The 16309-nt window shown below is 46.6% G+C and overlaps 1 protein-coding gene across 1 annotated transcript in view; it reads right to left on the bottom strand.

The window, feature by feature from the left end:
• Positions 1-16309, bottom strand: part of ctnnbl1 (catenin, beta like 1) — a 53680-nt gene that overhangs the window by 11703 nt on the left and 25668 nt on the right. The window contains exons 12-13 of the mRNA XM_070968258.1: positions 14998-15095; positions 14393-14473 (exon numbers count right to left, since the gene is read on the bottom strand). Of these exons, the coding sequence (XP_070824359.1) occupies positions 14393-14473; positions 14998-15095 (179 nt within the window). The remainder of the gene's footprint in view (positions 1-14392; positions 14474-14997; positions 15096-16309) is intronic.

Consider the following 16309-nt stretch of genomic DNA (forward strand, 5'->3'; position numbering starts at 1 on the left):
CAATTACTGCAACCCCAGGGGAGCCTGGCAGGCTGGCTACAGTACAGACAAAGTAATAAGCAGTGATTTTCAGTCGCAGTCCCTTTACTGTAACTCAGCCGCATTGTGCGTGTGCTTGTGTGATGGAGTGTATGATTTATGGAAGAACGTGGGTGGAGGGTGAGTGTTGTTGTGCATATTAGAAACCATGGAGGTGTGTTTGTGCCTGTGTATGACATGCGTATTAAGAAATGTGCGTGCGTCTTTGTACAAGAACCTGGCTGTGTGTTCCGTTATATACGTGTAATGGGTTTCTGTATGACTGTGTATGAGAAAATAAGTGCATGTGTGTGTGGCTAGTTGTTATTCCTGTGCCTTCTTTTCTGCTGGGATACTTAGATGCAGACTTTAAGTGATTTCTTTGTCAGCACTTTGCAAAAACCCACTGTGACTATATGTGTATAAGTGTGAGTGTGTGTAGGACGTAATGCTCTTTAAGAGGCTTAAGCAAACACCAGAAAGAGAGAGGTTAGATATCCTCATTAAAAAACAGAGATACAAAGGTTGATAATGAGGTAAACTTTGAGGAAAAAACTGGAAGTTTGTGAAAGTGCGAGACAACAAGCTGATTTCAAGTTATGATAATCTCCCAGAAAAAGAACAGCGCTGTGCTTTGGGCACACATCAATTACAGTTTGTTCACAAAGTGGGGCAAAGCAAAACAGCAGCGCAACCAGGAGGGAGGAGGCACTTGCAACCAAGAACACCACATCATCCAGTCAGTGCTGAACTCCAAACATTAAACTGCTGGGCTGGGGAAAACACGTTGTCTGTGTTGAGTCCCAAGCAATGTGTCTCCACTTTATCAGTAATTTGTCTCCTGAGACTTCATATTCATACGCATTTGCTGAGCCACCCAGTTCGTGTTCATCCTCAAGTTTTTCTTCTTTAGTCAAAATGAAAACCACTGTATGAAAACACTCCTGGTAAAGCACAAATCTTACCCTTTGTGAAAATTAGTTTTAAATGTGTAATGAGTTCACTGTTGCCCCTTGTGGCCATTGGGGGAAAGAACACTGACTGCAACCCTCACCAACAAGCTTTTGAGTTTCATGTTTTCACCCTAGAGGTGGAGGGCACTAGAAAACATACTTGAACATTTGGTACAAATGACAGATTTAGGTTGATGCAGTACATCTCCATGTCTAAAGATTTTCATTCATCCAGGTCATGGTACTTCTAAGTGCTTTCCAAAGGCAACTGGACTTTCTTGTGGTTCTAGAGGATGTTTCGCCTCTCATCCAAGAGTTCTAAATGACTGGTGGGGAGTCCCAGTCATTTATCTCTTTGCAGGATCATCAAGAACTTCTTTTTCGAGAACCTCAAACAAGTCCAGGCGCCCTTGGAAAGCACTTAGAAGTACATCTCCACATAAATACGTCCGTGAAGGCTATCATGTTCAGTTCTTGTTGAAACAGTTTCAGACAGGTACCTTCTGGACTGTGGTTTGTAATGCTGCCACTGAATGAAACGAGTCTCTAACATTTAGCAAACAATGTAATCTTCAGGAAGGCAGGACTCATTGGGAGGTTGTTATATAAGACTGGCTGTAATCGTCCCGGTCACAGGTTGTCATAGGTCATTTTCACAGGTTGTCAAGCTTCTGTTCTGTTCTATGAGCCGACCTGAGGGCAGACGCTAGGAGAAGAGAAGAGCTGCAAATATCTGGGTTCATATATGTGGGTTCTGGTACCTGGATTGGCAAAATGCACAGATTTGCAGAGCTCCAATGGTCACAAATCTGTTAATAAATCTTGTGCTGTTCATCTCTTTCATTAGCAACGAGCACAGTCCAAAACTTTCAACTTTCATATTTCTCATGCAATTTCTTACTTTAGTTGTGCATGCTGTATAGTATGTTGGATGTAAAAAAGGGATGCATTATTATTTCACTGAAAAAATACTGAAATAACACTGAAAATAAGTGGAAGCATCTGTATCACAAACCAAATTTCTCAGTGCTGCTGTGTGCTCCACTCCCTCATTCTGAATGAATGAACGTATGAATGAATGGTGAATGATGGATGAGACTGCAATGATGAAGGGAAAAAAACAAGCTGTGACACAGCCAAAAGTTCACTGAGGGATTGTGTGTGAATCAGGAGACACAGAGAGAGCATTTGTTCTTGGAGGGCATTTAAGAAAACAATATACATCACATCTAGGTGCAAAACCAATTCCAACTTAACACAGACTTTCTTTGAAAATGTCTACTGTCAGCAATGCTAAACCAGCCCATTTCTGCTGTATACTCTTGCTGCAGTCCAGTAAAGCAAACACACACACACGCACACACACACAGTGAGCAACTGGGTGCTTAGATGCTAGGAAAGTGCACTCAGGCATTTTACAGTATTGAGGTTGGCTTCAGCCATGTTTTGCTGAGCTTCATCAATCTCCAAGAGCTGTTACCAACAAGCTGAGAGCGGAGGGAAGGTTTGGAAGGAAATGGGGGGCAGAAAGTGTGATGAAAGTAGGTGCATTAGAGGAGAAGGAGGAGAGAAGAAAGAGCTAAAAGAAAAGGGAAGGAGAGACAGGGAGAAGGTCTGGAGGGATGATGGTGGGAAGGAGGGGACAGAGTGGAAGTAAGACAGAAATGGAGGATGAAGAGAGAATGAAAACGCATGGAAAGAAGATGCAAAATAGGTGTAATTGAGTGGATTACAAGCAAGTAAAGGAGGCAGGGAAGGTGCAATATATAGCAAAGGAGGATATCAAAATTAAGGAGACCACATAGGGAGGGAAAAACAAGACACTTCAGAGGGAGGAGGAGACTGATGGATGTTGGGGGCGAGAAAAAGGGGGATGAAAGAAAAAGATGGGGGGGTCAAAATGAGAAATATAGCCGGATAGGAAAAGCAGCTTTAAGAGAGAGGAGAGAATCAGAAGGAAAGAACGGAGAGAGGAGGAGAGGAGAGAGGAGAGATACCAAGGTAGCAGGAAAATAAGCAGCTTATTAAAGGGACCGAGCTGGAGACACAGAAAGAGCAGCAGCAGCAGCTTTTTCTTTGCTATCCTCCTGAGAAATCTGTGGGTAATATGTTGCAGAGGAAAAACATTTTGCTTACCGCCCCTTAAAAACAGGCTTAACTTGGGGAAACCAAAACGCACAGCAGAGAGAGATAAAACACGCCTGCTGACGGCAGCCGATTCAGCTGAGGCGCTGGACAGAATTGGGTTGCCGTCTTTATCACCTTATTTAACATAACATGTGACATTTGGAGGAAGCTTTGATTCACAAAGACTTACAGCAACTTCTGGGTGTTTTCGGTATTAAGAATTGCACCAGTAGGAATGAACCCGCTGCCTTTTGCTCAATCCAATGGGGAAAGAAACCCAGCTGTGTTCACTGTGTTACAGCAGCACCATTTTAGCCCAACACAATACATTAACATAGAAATCACTGCACTGCACAAACTACTATCCACAAACAAACAGGAATGACTTGAAACACTTATACATATTGCTGTGCTCATGTAGGATTTGCATTTACAACTGTGTCTTCAATAATACAGTCAAGGACATTAACATATTTGCAGTTTTCTAGGGTATGTTTTCTCCTGAAAGACTTTGGTATGAGTGTAATGTGTAATGTAAGGCTGTACTTTGTGCTTTGAGCTAATGTGAAAGTCATTATTTTTTCAGGTAAAACCAAAGTACTGGACAAATAAAAATGTTGAGCTGATGATGGATCACTGAAGCTAGTAGACTTTGCACCTCAATATATTGCTAGTTGTTCTGTAATATTTCAGTCTGGTCCAAAGCAGACCAGCAATCTCGCCGCTGCTAGTGTTGCTAAAAGACGTACGTGCTCTCAGTGGTCTTTGGTTGCTCTTCACGATTGTCACATTTCAGTGCTTTAGTATCTTATTTCTACAAAAATGTCCTTGGAGGGTTTTATTCTCTTTCTGTACATTTGTGCACGTAGTTCTATTTCATCCTTCCTGACCGCCAGAGGCGGTGCCTTAAGCACTGAATGACTCCGTCTCGCGCATGCGCAGGTCGAGAACCAATACCAACAAAGTCACCTGTGAGTGACCCCCTGACGACCCCGGACAGGCTATAACTTCCGGTGTCGTCAGAGGATCTGTTCCTTTTTTCTTCTCGCTTCGCAGGTATACTACGGTCGTAGCATTAGCTTTAAGCTAATTATCACCGTACTTAACAGTTAGACGCTTGTCGCCGGTAGCCTTGTGACCGCTCTTTGCTGGTCGGAGCTGCGAGATGCTCGCCCTCCAAGGGCTGCGGCAAGCTGTCCCTCCGGGAGGCGGTGTGTGCTGTCTCACCGGCATCGCGGACGCTCCTTTCTTCAGCCTCATCTCACGGTTGGACTCGACCGGTAAGGTACCGCTAATCAGCGCATAATGTACTTTGTTGGTGACGGCAGTGTTTTCGCTCCCTCTCCCAGCATATCTGTTGTCTTACAGTTAGCAGCAGTGTGTCCGCTTGAGCTAACTTTGTTATTTGGCAGCAACTTTTGTTGTACCTGCTTTATCAGTACCGACCTGTTGGTGACGGCAGTGTTTTCGCTCCCTCTCCCAGCATAGGTGTGCTTTGTTATCTTACAGTTAGCAGCAGTGTGTCCGCTTAAGCTAACTTTATTATTTGGTAGCAACTTTTGTTGTACCTGCTTTGTCAGTAACGACCTGTTGGTGACGGCTGTGACTTCGCTCCCTCTCCCAGCATAGGTGTGCTCTGTTTTCTTACAGTTAGCAGCAGTGTATCCGCTGAGCTAACTTTATTATTTGGTAGCAACTTTGTTGTACCTGCTTTGTCTGTACCGACCTGTTGGTGACGGCTTTGCTTTCGCTCCCTCTCCCAGTATAGGTGTGCTCTGTTATCTTATAGTTAGCAGCAGTGTGTCCGCTTAAGCTAACTTTATTATTTGGTAGCAACTTTGTTGTACCTGCTTTGTCTGTACCGACCTGTTGGTGACGGCTGTGCTTTCGCTCCCTCTCCCAGCATAGGTGTGCTCTGTTATCTTATAGTTAGCAGCAGTGTGTCCGCTTAAGCTAACTTTATAATTTGGTAGCAACTTTGTTGTACCTGCTTTGTCAGTAACGACCTGTTGGTGACGGCTGTGCTTTCGCTCCCTCTCCCAGCATAGGTGTGCTCTGTTATCTTATAGTTAGCAGCAGTGTGTCCGCTTAAGCTAACTTTATTATTTGGTAGCAACTTTGTTGTACCTGCTTTGTCAGTAACGACCTGTTGGTGACGGCTGTGCTTTCGCTCCCTCTCCCAGCATAGGTGTGCTCTGTTATCTTATAGTTAGCAGCAGTGTGTCCGCTTAAGCTAACTTTATTATTTGGTAGCAACCTTGTTGTACCTGCTTTGTCAGTAACGACCTGTTGGTGACGGCTGTGCTTTCGCTCCCTCTCCCAGCATAGGTATGTTGTTCTGTTTTGTTATGGTTAGCAGCAGTGCTTTCGCTCGAGCTAATCGGACTGTTTCGACAGCGTCCCTTCTTGAGTTGGAGTTAGCAACGGTGCTTGCTGTGTTAATTTGTTTTTGAGAGTGGTTCTTCATAATTGGTAGTGCCATTATGATGTCTTCTCACTCCTGTACCGCCTGTATGGCTCCTCTGCAGCCTGAGGACGGTAATGACCTTTGCCCCTCATGTCTTGGCCTCGAGCACCTGAGGGAAGGTCTTTCAGAGGACCCCTGCATGAGCTGCAGCTTCATGCCCCGGGCACTGAGGGCGGCAAGACTGGCTGGGGTGGAACATCCCTCCTGTGGCCTTGTCGGGTCCAGAGGATGACATCCTCTCAACAGCGGCTTCGGCCACTGAATTTGGGGAATATGGGACGGACGCTGTCTCTCATGACACCGTCTTCCATCCCTCAGAAGTGGGCTCTCGTTCCTCGGCCCATAGTTCAGGTGGTTGCTCAGAGGGTAGCTCCATGGGGGCCATCATTCGCATGGCCTTGGCTCGCCTGCAGCTAGACGTGCCGCAAGCCCAACCGACTCGGGTGAGCGCATTTTTCAGGCGCAGTTCAGCCCCTGCCACATTCACTGTGCCTCCTTCAGAGGAGTACCTGAAGGAGTTGCATGCATGTTGGAGAGATTCAAGGCTCTTTCTCATGCAACATCTGATGGCTGAACACTGGCAGCCATGCAGGATGCAGCCAAGTTGGCCTTGGCCACATGCCAGCTGTTGAGCCGACGGTGGCTGCACTCATGGTCTTTCCTGATGAGGCCCTGAGGGTGAATGCGAGGTGTCCTTCACCCCAGTGCCGTGTCACGGGTGATTTGCTCTCCAAAGCGTATGATGCAGCGGCTCGTATGGGACGCATCGGTAACTCGATGTCACACCTCATGCTCGCCCTCTCAGCCTGCCTTCAGGAGACTACACAGGACACATCAGCTCATAATTTAGCGATGCGTCTCTGCAGGCTTTCGCCCTAATGACCAGGGAGCTAGGGCGCGTGATGTCCACCCTGATTCAGGCTTGCCGCCAGGTTTGGCTGGCTCAATCGCTGCTCTCAGAGGGTCAGCCGCTTTAGAGGCACTAGAGCGGACAGTCCAAGCCAGGCAGACAAGACAGCAGCTCTCAGGTCTCCACAGGAGCGTGCCTCCCCCTGCTCGACCTAGAAGTTCTTCAGCAGCTGCGCAGCGCCGCTCTCAGCCACAGGCTTATTTTGATGGCTACCAGAGGCCGCAGCGGCCAGTGCAACGGCCAGTGCAGCAGCCCGCTCAGCGGGCAACTCAGGCTCTTCGGGCCCCTGATTGTCAGCCTTCTAGTCAGCCTCGGGCCTTGGATGCTAACTGGCGCCCCCCCAGAGCCTCCAAAGGCCGGGGGGCCAGGAACTGAAGTTCCTGGGCCGGTCGTCGGCTGCTTTTCCCAGCAGCAGCTCAGTTATTGGGCTGCTTACACCTCGGACCCCTGGGTGGTGTCCACCCTAGCCCAGGGGTACAAACTGCAGTTCCGACGCCGGCCCCCTGCCTTCAGCCGGGTCAAAATGACCATCATGGGCGACCCGGCAAAAGCCGTAGCCTTGGACCAAGGGCTGTCTGCCCTCCTGGTCAAGGGTGCCATCAAGCCGGTAGATCCCCTGTCACAGCCCGGGGGATACTACTCGATGTACTTTCTGGTGGAAAAGAAAGATGGCGGATCTCGCCCCATCCTCGATCTCAGGGGCCTCAACAGATTTCTGAAGGTCATGCCATTTCACATGCTCACCATGGCAGAGGTTCTGCGTGTGGTTGCCAAAGGGGAGTGGTTCACTTCCATTGACCGGAAGGATGCCTATTTTCATGTTCCCATCATATCTCACCACAGGCAATTCCTTCGGTTTGCCTTTCAAGGCCGTCATTTTCAGTTCAGGGTGCTACCCTTTGGCCTCTCCCTCTCCCCGCGGGTGTTCACCCGCTGTGTGGCAGCAGCCCTCTCTCCCCTGCAGTTGAGTGGCATGAAGATCCTTCCATATCTAGACGACTGGTTGGTGTGTGCGCCTTCCCAGTCTCAAGTGGTGCAGGATACGGCTGCTCTTCTGGCTCACCTAGCCCGGCTGGGTCTCAGGGTGAACATCAAAAAGAGCTGTCCGATCCCCTCCCAGAGTATCACCTTCCTCGGTGTGACCCTAGACTCTGTAACCATGAAGGCTTGTCCATCACTGCGGCGGGTGGAAGACATCCTCCGCCTCCTTCCCCTCTTCCGGCAGGGCAGGTGGTTGCCCTGCGTGCAGTATGTACGCCTCCTGGGCAAGTTGACAGCTGCCGCGAGCGTTGTTCCTCTGGGCTTGTTGTCACTTCGCCCTCTTCAACGGTGGCTGAACAGCTTTCACTTGGATGCCAAGTGGCACAGGCACAGGAAGATCAGGGTGTCATGGGACTGCCTCCTTGCGCTGTCTCCATGGAGGAAAAGGGCCTTCATGTTACAGGGCATGCGAATGGGTTCTGTTCCGGCTCGTCGGGAGACCGTCACAACAGATGCTTCCCTCTCAGGGTGGGGTGCAGTGTGGCAGAACAGAGCAGCTCAGGGGCGGTGGTCTGCTCAGGCCCGCACGGAGCATGTCAATGTGCTAGAGCTGCGGGCTGTGCACCTGGCGCTCCAGCACTTTCTCCCATATTTGAGGAGGAAGCATGTGCTGGTACCGTCAGACAACATCTCAACTGTTTCTCAAATAAATCACCAAGAGAGTACCAGGTCAATGCGGTTGCTGCAGGTGACCTGGGGGCCTCCTGACTTGGGCAGCCCCCAGCCTAGCCAGCCTGGGGGCAATGTATCTACCGGGGAAGCGGAACTAGGTAGCGGACTTCCTTTCCCGCTGCAAGCCTTCCCCAGGGGAGTGGAGGCCTCACCTGGAGGTGGTACTCCACATCTGAGGCCTCTTTGGCAGGGCAGAGATGGATCTCTTTGCCTTGGAAGAGACTACCCACTGTCCTCTCTGGTTCTCCTGGATGGGGGAGAGCAGCCCTCTCGGGCAGGATGCCCTGGCACACGAATGGCCAGAGGTTCTCCTGTACGCATTCCCGCCAGTCCCTCTGATTATGGCAACGCTGCAGAGGGTTCTTCAGCGGGGCCACAGACTGCTGCTGGTGGCCCCCTTCTGGCCAGGGCGCACGTGGTTTCCTCTCCTGCACAGGCTCTGTCACGGCCCACCATGGCGCCTCCCCGACAGGAAGGACCTCCTGTCTCATCTGGGGGGCCGGGTGTGGCATCCCAACCCTCACCGTCTTCAGCTGTGGGTTTGGCCTCTGCAGGGCCCGATCCACTGCTGAATGAGTGCATAAGCACCGTCCAGAATACTGTTCTGAACGCCAGGGTGCAGTCTACCCGGGTGCAGTATGAGAACAGGTGGCGACTGTTCTCTGGTTGGTGGTCAGGGAGGCATGAGGACCCTGTGCACTGCTCTGTGCCTACTATTTTGGAATTCTTGCAGTCTCTCCTGGATAGCGGTTGGTCCCCCTCTGCCCTGAAGGTGTACGTGTCCGCCATTTCATCTCGACATGTTCCAGTCGATAACAACACGGTGGGATGCCACAGGTTGGTGTCCATCTTCTTGAAGGGGGCTCTGAGACTGCGTCCCCCACGACTGCCAAGAGCTCGGCGGAACGTGTTAGTGAGCTTCATGCCTTGTCAATCAGCAGTTCTTGCCTGCGGTGGAACTCAGGCGGTTCAGGGGTCACCTTATGGCCGAATCCTGCATTCTTGCCTAAGGTTTTGTCAAACTCGCACCTTAATCAACCTATCCAGCTGGCTCTGTTTGACCCGCCAGTAGGGGAAGGGGACGAGAAGTTGGTGCTGTTGTATCCTGTACGGGTTTTGAGAACCTATGTGGACAGGACTGTGGGCATACGCCAGTCGGACCAGCTATTTATGTGTTTTGGTGGTCCTAAGAAAGGTTGCGCTCTCTCAAAACACCGTCTGTCTCACTGGATTGTGGACGTCATTTGCCACGCATATAAGGCAGGTGGTCGTCCCCTGCCTGCTGGCGTGAGATGCCACTCTGTGAGAAGTGTCTCCACATCATGGGCTGCCCTGAGAGGGGTTCCCCTGCAGGCGATATGTGCCGCAGCCTCGTGGGCGTCACCAAGCACTTTTGCTGCTTACAGTCAATGAGGTATGCATTTTGGATTCCTCGTGACTTTGTTGGTATTGGTCATCCAGTGCTTAAGGCACCGCCTCTGGCGGTCAGGAAGGATGAAATAGAACGACAGTTACGTATGTAACTACGGTTCTATGAATCCTGGATGACCGCCAGAGCGTTCAGTCACTCAGAATCCTTGTGGCTTCGCGAGAAGATTCTGCAGGAACAGATCCTCTGACGACACCGGAAGTTATAGCCTGTCCGGGGTCGTCAGGGGGTCACTCACAGGTGACTTTGTTGGTATTGGTTCTCGACCTGCGCATGCGCGAGACGGAGTCATTCAGTGCTTAAGGCACCGCCTCTGGCGGTCATCCAGGATTCATAGAACCGTAGTTACATACGTAACTGTCGTTGTTGCTACCAGCACAGTGCAGCTAATCTTTGACTGAAACTGTCAGCAGTCGAGCTGGATTGTGGGTAAGGTACGTGCCAGGGTTTGACAGGGAAGAAGAATGTGGGAAAAAAAGACGATACCTCTGGTCATGCATTGATTTTAGTACTTCTTCCTGTCCATCGTGTCTAACAGTGTTATGGGAGTGCAGTGCTAAATCATAGTGGACTACTCTTAAGGTTATTGCTGTATGCTCTGATGAGCATTATATCTGCATTATCTTAATGACAGGTCATGTTTTAATGACAGAAGAGATGTCAGTCTGTTTTATTGATACATAAAGAATATACTGTAAAATGTTCAGTCATGTAACTTTTCATAAGACCAGCAGTCTGAGGATGTTCAACATGGTGTGAGAGTCCTGTGTGCAGAGCAGCTGATGTTAAAGGGTTAAAAAAATAATACAACTTTTTTTAAATAGGATTATTTTTTAGTTATAATGATTAGAATATTGTTGCTATGCCACAAATAGGTATTTTATCACTTTCTGCCTTATGTGCGGCTGCTTCACTGTACGGCTCTGGACTGGGGAAGACTGACCGTGTGGCTTCAAAGATAGTGGCACACGCTGACAAGGTTTCTTATCACCAGGGTATCACAAAGTCATACTTTCGCCATTCCAGAGGAGGAGACGAGAGAGCAAGAGGAGAAGAAGACGGAGAGAAAAAAAGGACAGAAAGAGAAGGAGGAAGAGAAGATTTCAAACTGTCTGGATTTCCTCAGCAATCCCACGTCGAGTCTGTCTGAGAAATTTATCTTCAGATAGGAATCACATGTTTATCTGTCTCCTCCCACACCCCCCTCCTGCTCATCATTCCTTCTTTAATTCATATTCTCTCTTTTTCTTTTAATATTTCTCTGTTTCCCCACATTTCCTGAACCATCCATGTGTTCTGTTATTCTCTGTATCTCTGCCAGCCTTTTCTCTTTTCTTCCTTCCTTTCTGAGAACAGGATGGTCTTTCTCTCTGTTGAAGCCATCATCCCCCGTCTGGCCACTTATCTTCTATCTGTATCCCTCCATCGGTCTATCTAGCCCACAGCTCAACACTCTGACACACACACACGCACATGCAGACAGCTCAATAGGGCCCTCACACACAGCTATCAAGCTTTCCGTTCCTCTGTAAACTGTCATATTGTTATCAGCAGGATTGTGACTTTTTTTTTCCGGTCTCTTTCCTCATGGTTTTGGATTTGGACACTTGTGTAGAACTGTGCATGTTATCTACCAAAGAGAGATGACATTTTGATCACACACCCCAACCCTTTATGAGAGGGATATCTGAATATCTATAATGCAATTTGATTTTGTTTTATATCTAGCTGGCGATAAAGAAAACTATGAATATGTGATGGGATTGCACAGGAGTCTGATTTTTCTGCCTGGAGACAATTGTAATGGAAGGCTACTGTTCCTGCACTATTTGTTCCTCAGAGATGACCTGAGGTTACAAAAAGTATTTTGAAGAGAGATTAGAACCAAAACAAGATCTTGAAACTTAAAAAGGTTTTTTTCTTTTTCACCACACATTTCTGAGTGCCATTTTCTGTTTACAGTCCTACGAGTCGAGTGAGAGCAGTATCACGCCTTTGGTGTGCCGGTTCATTTGTTTCAATGAAAGACTGCTTGCAAGACCATATGTCTCAATGCTAGACTGACTGACATGGACATTTTCACCCAGTGATAAGACAACTCATTAAAATGAATAAAGATTATGACGATGACAGCACTGACCAGCGTCTGTCGATCTCAATCTCCAGCTGTAGAGGAGTGGAACATCACCATACTGAAACATGCTGAGGTTAAGAGGCAAAAAAAGAGCACACTTTGTGATAAGCAGTAACCTGTGTAATAAGACCGGTCAGCTATTTTCTTATTTAACACAATGTTGTCTTCGGCCTGAACATCAGGTGTATAGGTGACCATCAAAACCACTGGTCAACACTGTGCATCGTTGTAGACTAATTGCTCATCTGTGGTTGTAGCACAGCGCAGTAATAAAACAGTCAATGCATGGACGGCAGATATGCAGCTGAGGGCCCTGTGAGTAGTTGTTGTTGACAAGTCAAGCTTGTCATGCGTGACTTTAACACTGCGCAGTGGTGCACTAATGCAGCAGACATGCAACAAGAGCGAGAGGCAGAAAGAAACATGGCAGTACGCTCCAGCGCTCAACTAGCATCCACAGTGTGGAGATACTTCACCAGAGCTGACACAGCTTGGTTTGAACAATCATTTCCAGGTCATGTTAAATAAACAGAAGGTATCTAGAGAAGGAAAGACTTCTGCTGTCCATGCAAGTAAGCAGCCATGTTGCTACTGCAGTCAGTTTCTCCAGCTCACAAAAGCTCACAGGGGTTTTAGTCCAATCAGATTGCGGCTCATTTGACGTCTAGTTCACCGGCTCCCAGGTTGGAACCACTTACAATAGTTAACCCTTTACTGGTTGATCCTTGTTATCGGTTAGAGATGTAACCATGTATCGAATCTTTTAAATTAATAAAAAAATGCTGTATACACTACTTTATTAATAAAGGGCTCTTTCTTAAGGAATTTTTCTTTCTTTTTTTAAAATATCCCAAAAGATATTGTATCTTGGCCTTAATCACAAGGTATTCTCCATATTAAGCAGTTTTTGATATCGTTACATCGCTATTATTGGGTGAATAAAACATGATCTATCTCCCACAATTAATTGACACATTGATTTGGGAGAAGTTGATGAATATTAAAATGCAGCAGTTTTGATGCCCTCACAGCTGGTACTGCAGTCGTTAGGCTTATGGAGAGATATTTACAAAGCTTACTACAAATTACCATCAGGGGTGTAAAACTTTGCATCACCGCAATTCTTTAACATTTAGAGTATTTACTGAGACTACGGATGTAAATGAGCTCAGCTGCAGTTCTTCTGATTTGCATGAAGTGCCGCTAAATAAGATCTGATGCTGAAATGACTTGACACATGTTGTGCTGCAAGAGAGAGCAAGAAAGAAAAGTGTTTTCAGCTTGCTGAACTCTGAATATTGACTGAGGAGAAAACCCTTTCAGGAGTGCAACTGTGCAGGATACCAAGACGCTGTCAGCTCAACAAAAACATCAGGGATTGAATACCTTATGAGAAATCTGCAGGTTATTGGAAAAACTTTGAAAAGTCCTTTATTTCTGTGAACATAAAATATAATCATCTACTTAATAACTATTACCAGCTTTCCACGGGAGGAGGGACCTACGGGCAACGGAAAGGTAAAGTCAAGCGATGAGTAACAGACTGCTGTGGTGACGCTCCTTTGTCTTGTGTCGTGAAGCTGAATTGAGAGCTCCAGTAAAAAAACTTTACAATACGTCCCTTTAATTTACTACTTCGACCTGGCAATCGCCCCTCAGCCAATGTGTGTGTCACATAAAACAGTTCTTCAGAGTTTACACGTGCTTTTCCCAGACGTTAAATTTCAGACACAGTGTCCTCAGCCAGCAGTGACGCAGCCACAATAGAAACTATCTATAAATGTCCATTCCATCCTGCCATATTTTGCTTCTATAAATAGAAACGCCCTGAAATAGGCATTGCAAGAGACCAAACAAGAAATTTTCAATGAGACGCAAAAAACCCCTCAGTGCAGTCCTTTAAAAGGACAAACTCATTTTGTCTTTTGGCACCTAAAAAGGGCCACAAAGCCCAAATAAATATCCCCCACGGTCTGTTTAGCTGGAGCCCACTCTGACATGGGCAGAGTCTGTCAAAGTAAATAATATATATACGGTACTTTTCACTGCAGGATGCAAAATTAACATGCTTTTTGTCAAAAAGATGGTTTGATTTAACTCAGTTGTAAAGGTATAATGCTTATTGATGGACTGGTAAATGGACTGCATTTATATAGCAGTTTTCTACGACTAAAAGCGCTTTACAACACAGGCCACATTCACTAATTCACACACGCATTCACACAGCAAGGACAAAGCATCAGGAGCAATTTGTGGTTCAGTATCTTGCAGTGTCTTGGAACATGTGGACTGGACTGCTGATTGGTGGCTGACCTGCTCTACCCCCTTGAGCCACCGCTGCCCCATGTGCCATCAGACAAAAATAACATGACAACGACAACCACGGTGCTTTACCAATTCAAAAACAATACCTTAGTGAACCTTAATACTAAATATACACCGTAGAACATCACTACTTTCAATAACGTCTTGAACTCAACTAATGGATGGCATTTCATTTGTCTACCACAGAGTTGAAGTTTCAGGTGAACACATCCATCGAACAAGCTGCACAACACAAAGCCAGTGTAAAAGAGATGGCGCGGTGAGGAGGACGGAGGGGACAGATTGAGAGGGTGGGAGGAAAAGCAGAGGTGCTTACATGTTTCTCTCCTTCGATCCTCTTGTCAGCCTGTTGAACAGCCTCCAGGTACTTAAAATGCAACTCCATCAGTCGATCAACCTGCAGAGAGAATGAAATAGAGGCAGGGAGAAGAGATGCAGCACGCAGGAAAGCAACGAGAAAATGAGGAGTGTGAGGGGGAGAGAAGAGAGGACGAAGAAGTCAAAAACTGAAGATAAGGCATTTACTATCATGTATGATGAAAACAAGCAGTAAATCGTCACATTTGAGAAGCTGGAACTGACAAATATTTGGTGTTTTTATTAAAAAAAAAGACAAATAGCCTTAATAAATAATTGAATCATTTATTAAGGCCACCAAAATTTGGTTTCAAATCTTAAATGACTAAACAAGCAACATTTAAAGTTCAGAAAGAAATATCCTAAATAGTCTTAGTCTAACTGAAAAATACAGCTAATCTGCTTCATCAGGACTGTGTGGGTGTGGGCTGATCGGATTTGATTGACAGTGTCCTGGCAACGTAAGCAAAGAAAACCATGACTGTCAACACATTTTGAGTCAAATGTTGCTGATTGGTACATGGAAAGATGCCCGAAAGAGGAAAGAAGACGAAAAAAACGAACCTTCTCACAGTCATTCTCTGTGAACTTGTTGAGGAGTCTGCTTCTCTGTTGGGACTTGAGATTTCTCAACATGGAGGCGATGATGGAGCAGACGTGTTCTAGGAAAGGAAAGTCAGAAGTAAGGCTAAAAACAACATTTCAATATCTTTAGTTTTATTAAATGTTTATTCAAAGGAGACCTTTACACGACTGTTACCTCCAGCTGAGATCATTTCAAGCACCTCTCCACACTAACTCTCTTAGACAAACACAAAGTATATAAGACTCCTATTGTACATGATAGCACTTCATCAAAGAGTTCATTGTCTTAAGCAAGGAGCACAACAGATGCTCAAAACACACTTCATTACCACCCACATGCGCGGCCCTCTGAAAGAACAAATCCGTTAGCACTTGATCATTCACAATTAAAGCGCACACCCAGCTGAGCGTGGATACGCTTCCAGAGAGAGCGCAGCACAAGAGGAGGAGAAAATGCTAATGAAATTTAGAAATCAATTTTCATTTTAGGGCCTGCTGGAACACGCGAAACAGTTTTGGCTGTGGCTAAATTACATTTTTCACAGTAATAGAAACTTGTCTGTGGCAGGCCATTTGCTAAGAGAGAGGTCTGAAACATATTAATTGACTAAATAAGCAACAAAAACGAAATAGTCTCATTGAGTGCCCTCGTTAACCCAATTCACGCAACGCAAGATGTGTTCTTTTATTTAAAGACCATACTCACACGCTGCACCAGCAGGTGACAATCATAGTATAATATTTGTCTGTGAAATTGAAAGAAACACCAACTGTACACACAGGGGAGGAGAGTGTGACATTGTAAAATCTCTGGATATACAGCGTGGGGAAAAAATGTAATTGGACTTTATCAACAAGAGGTCAATATTCTCTCTCAGCGAGGCTTTGCAGTTGCTAGGCAACAAGAGCACAGGAATCAATCCCATTTCTGCTTTGAAAAAGGGGTCGTGTTCGCTGTCAGCTCCCTTTCTGTGACTCCCCTACGACCCGCGGCGTGCTTACTCACAGGACTTGAAGGCTGAGAAAACTCAAGGCTAGAACACCTGCCGATGTCAAACCTTTCAGAGCAGGACCAAGAGGCCGGCGGCACAAAAAGGCAGAAAAATGCACTGAAACACAACACAAAGCCAAGAGGATTGTGTTTTTATTGTGCAAATTACCGCTGAATCTGTCGGTCACAATGAAACTGCTGATTTGAAACCCTAAAGCTGATCAAATAGCAAGAAAGCCATCCCTTAAAGAGAGCTTAATGTTTGACTTTAGGTGAAAACTTAAATGCTATCTGATACTT

This window comes from Chaetodon trifascialis, chromosome 8 (genome assembly GCF_039877785.1).
Source record: "Chaetodon trifascialis isolate fChaTrf1 chromosome 8, fChaTrf1.hap1, whole genome shotgun sequence".
In the NCBI taxonomy this organism is placed as follows: Eukaryota; Metazoa; Chordata; class Actinopteri; order Chaetodontiformes; family Chaetodontidae; genus Chaetodon; species Chaetodon trifascialis.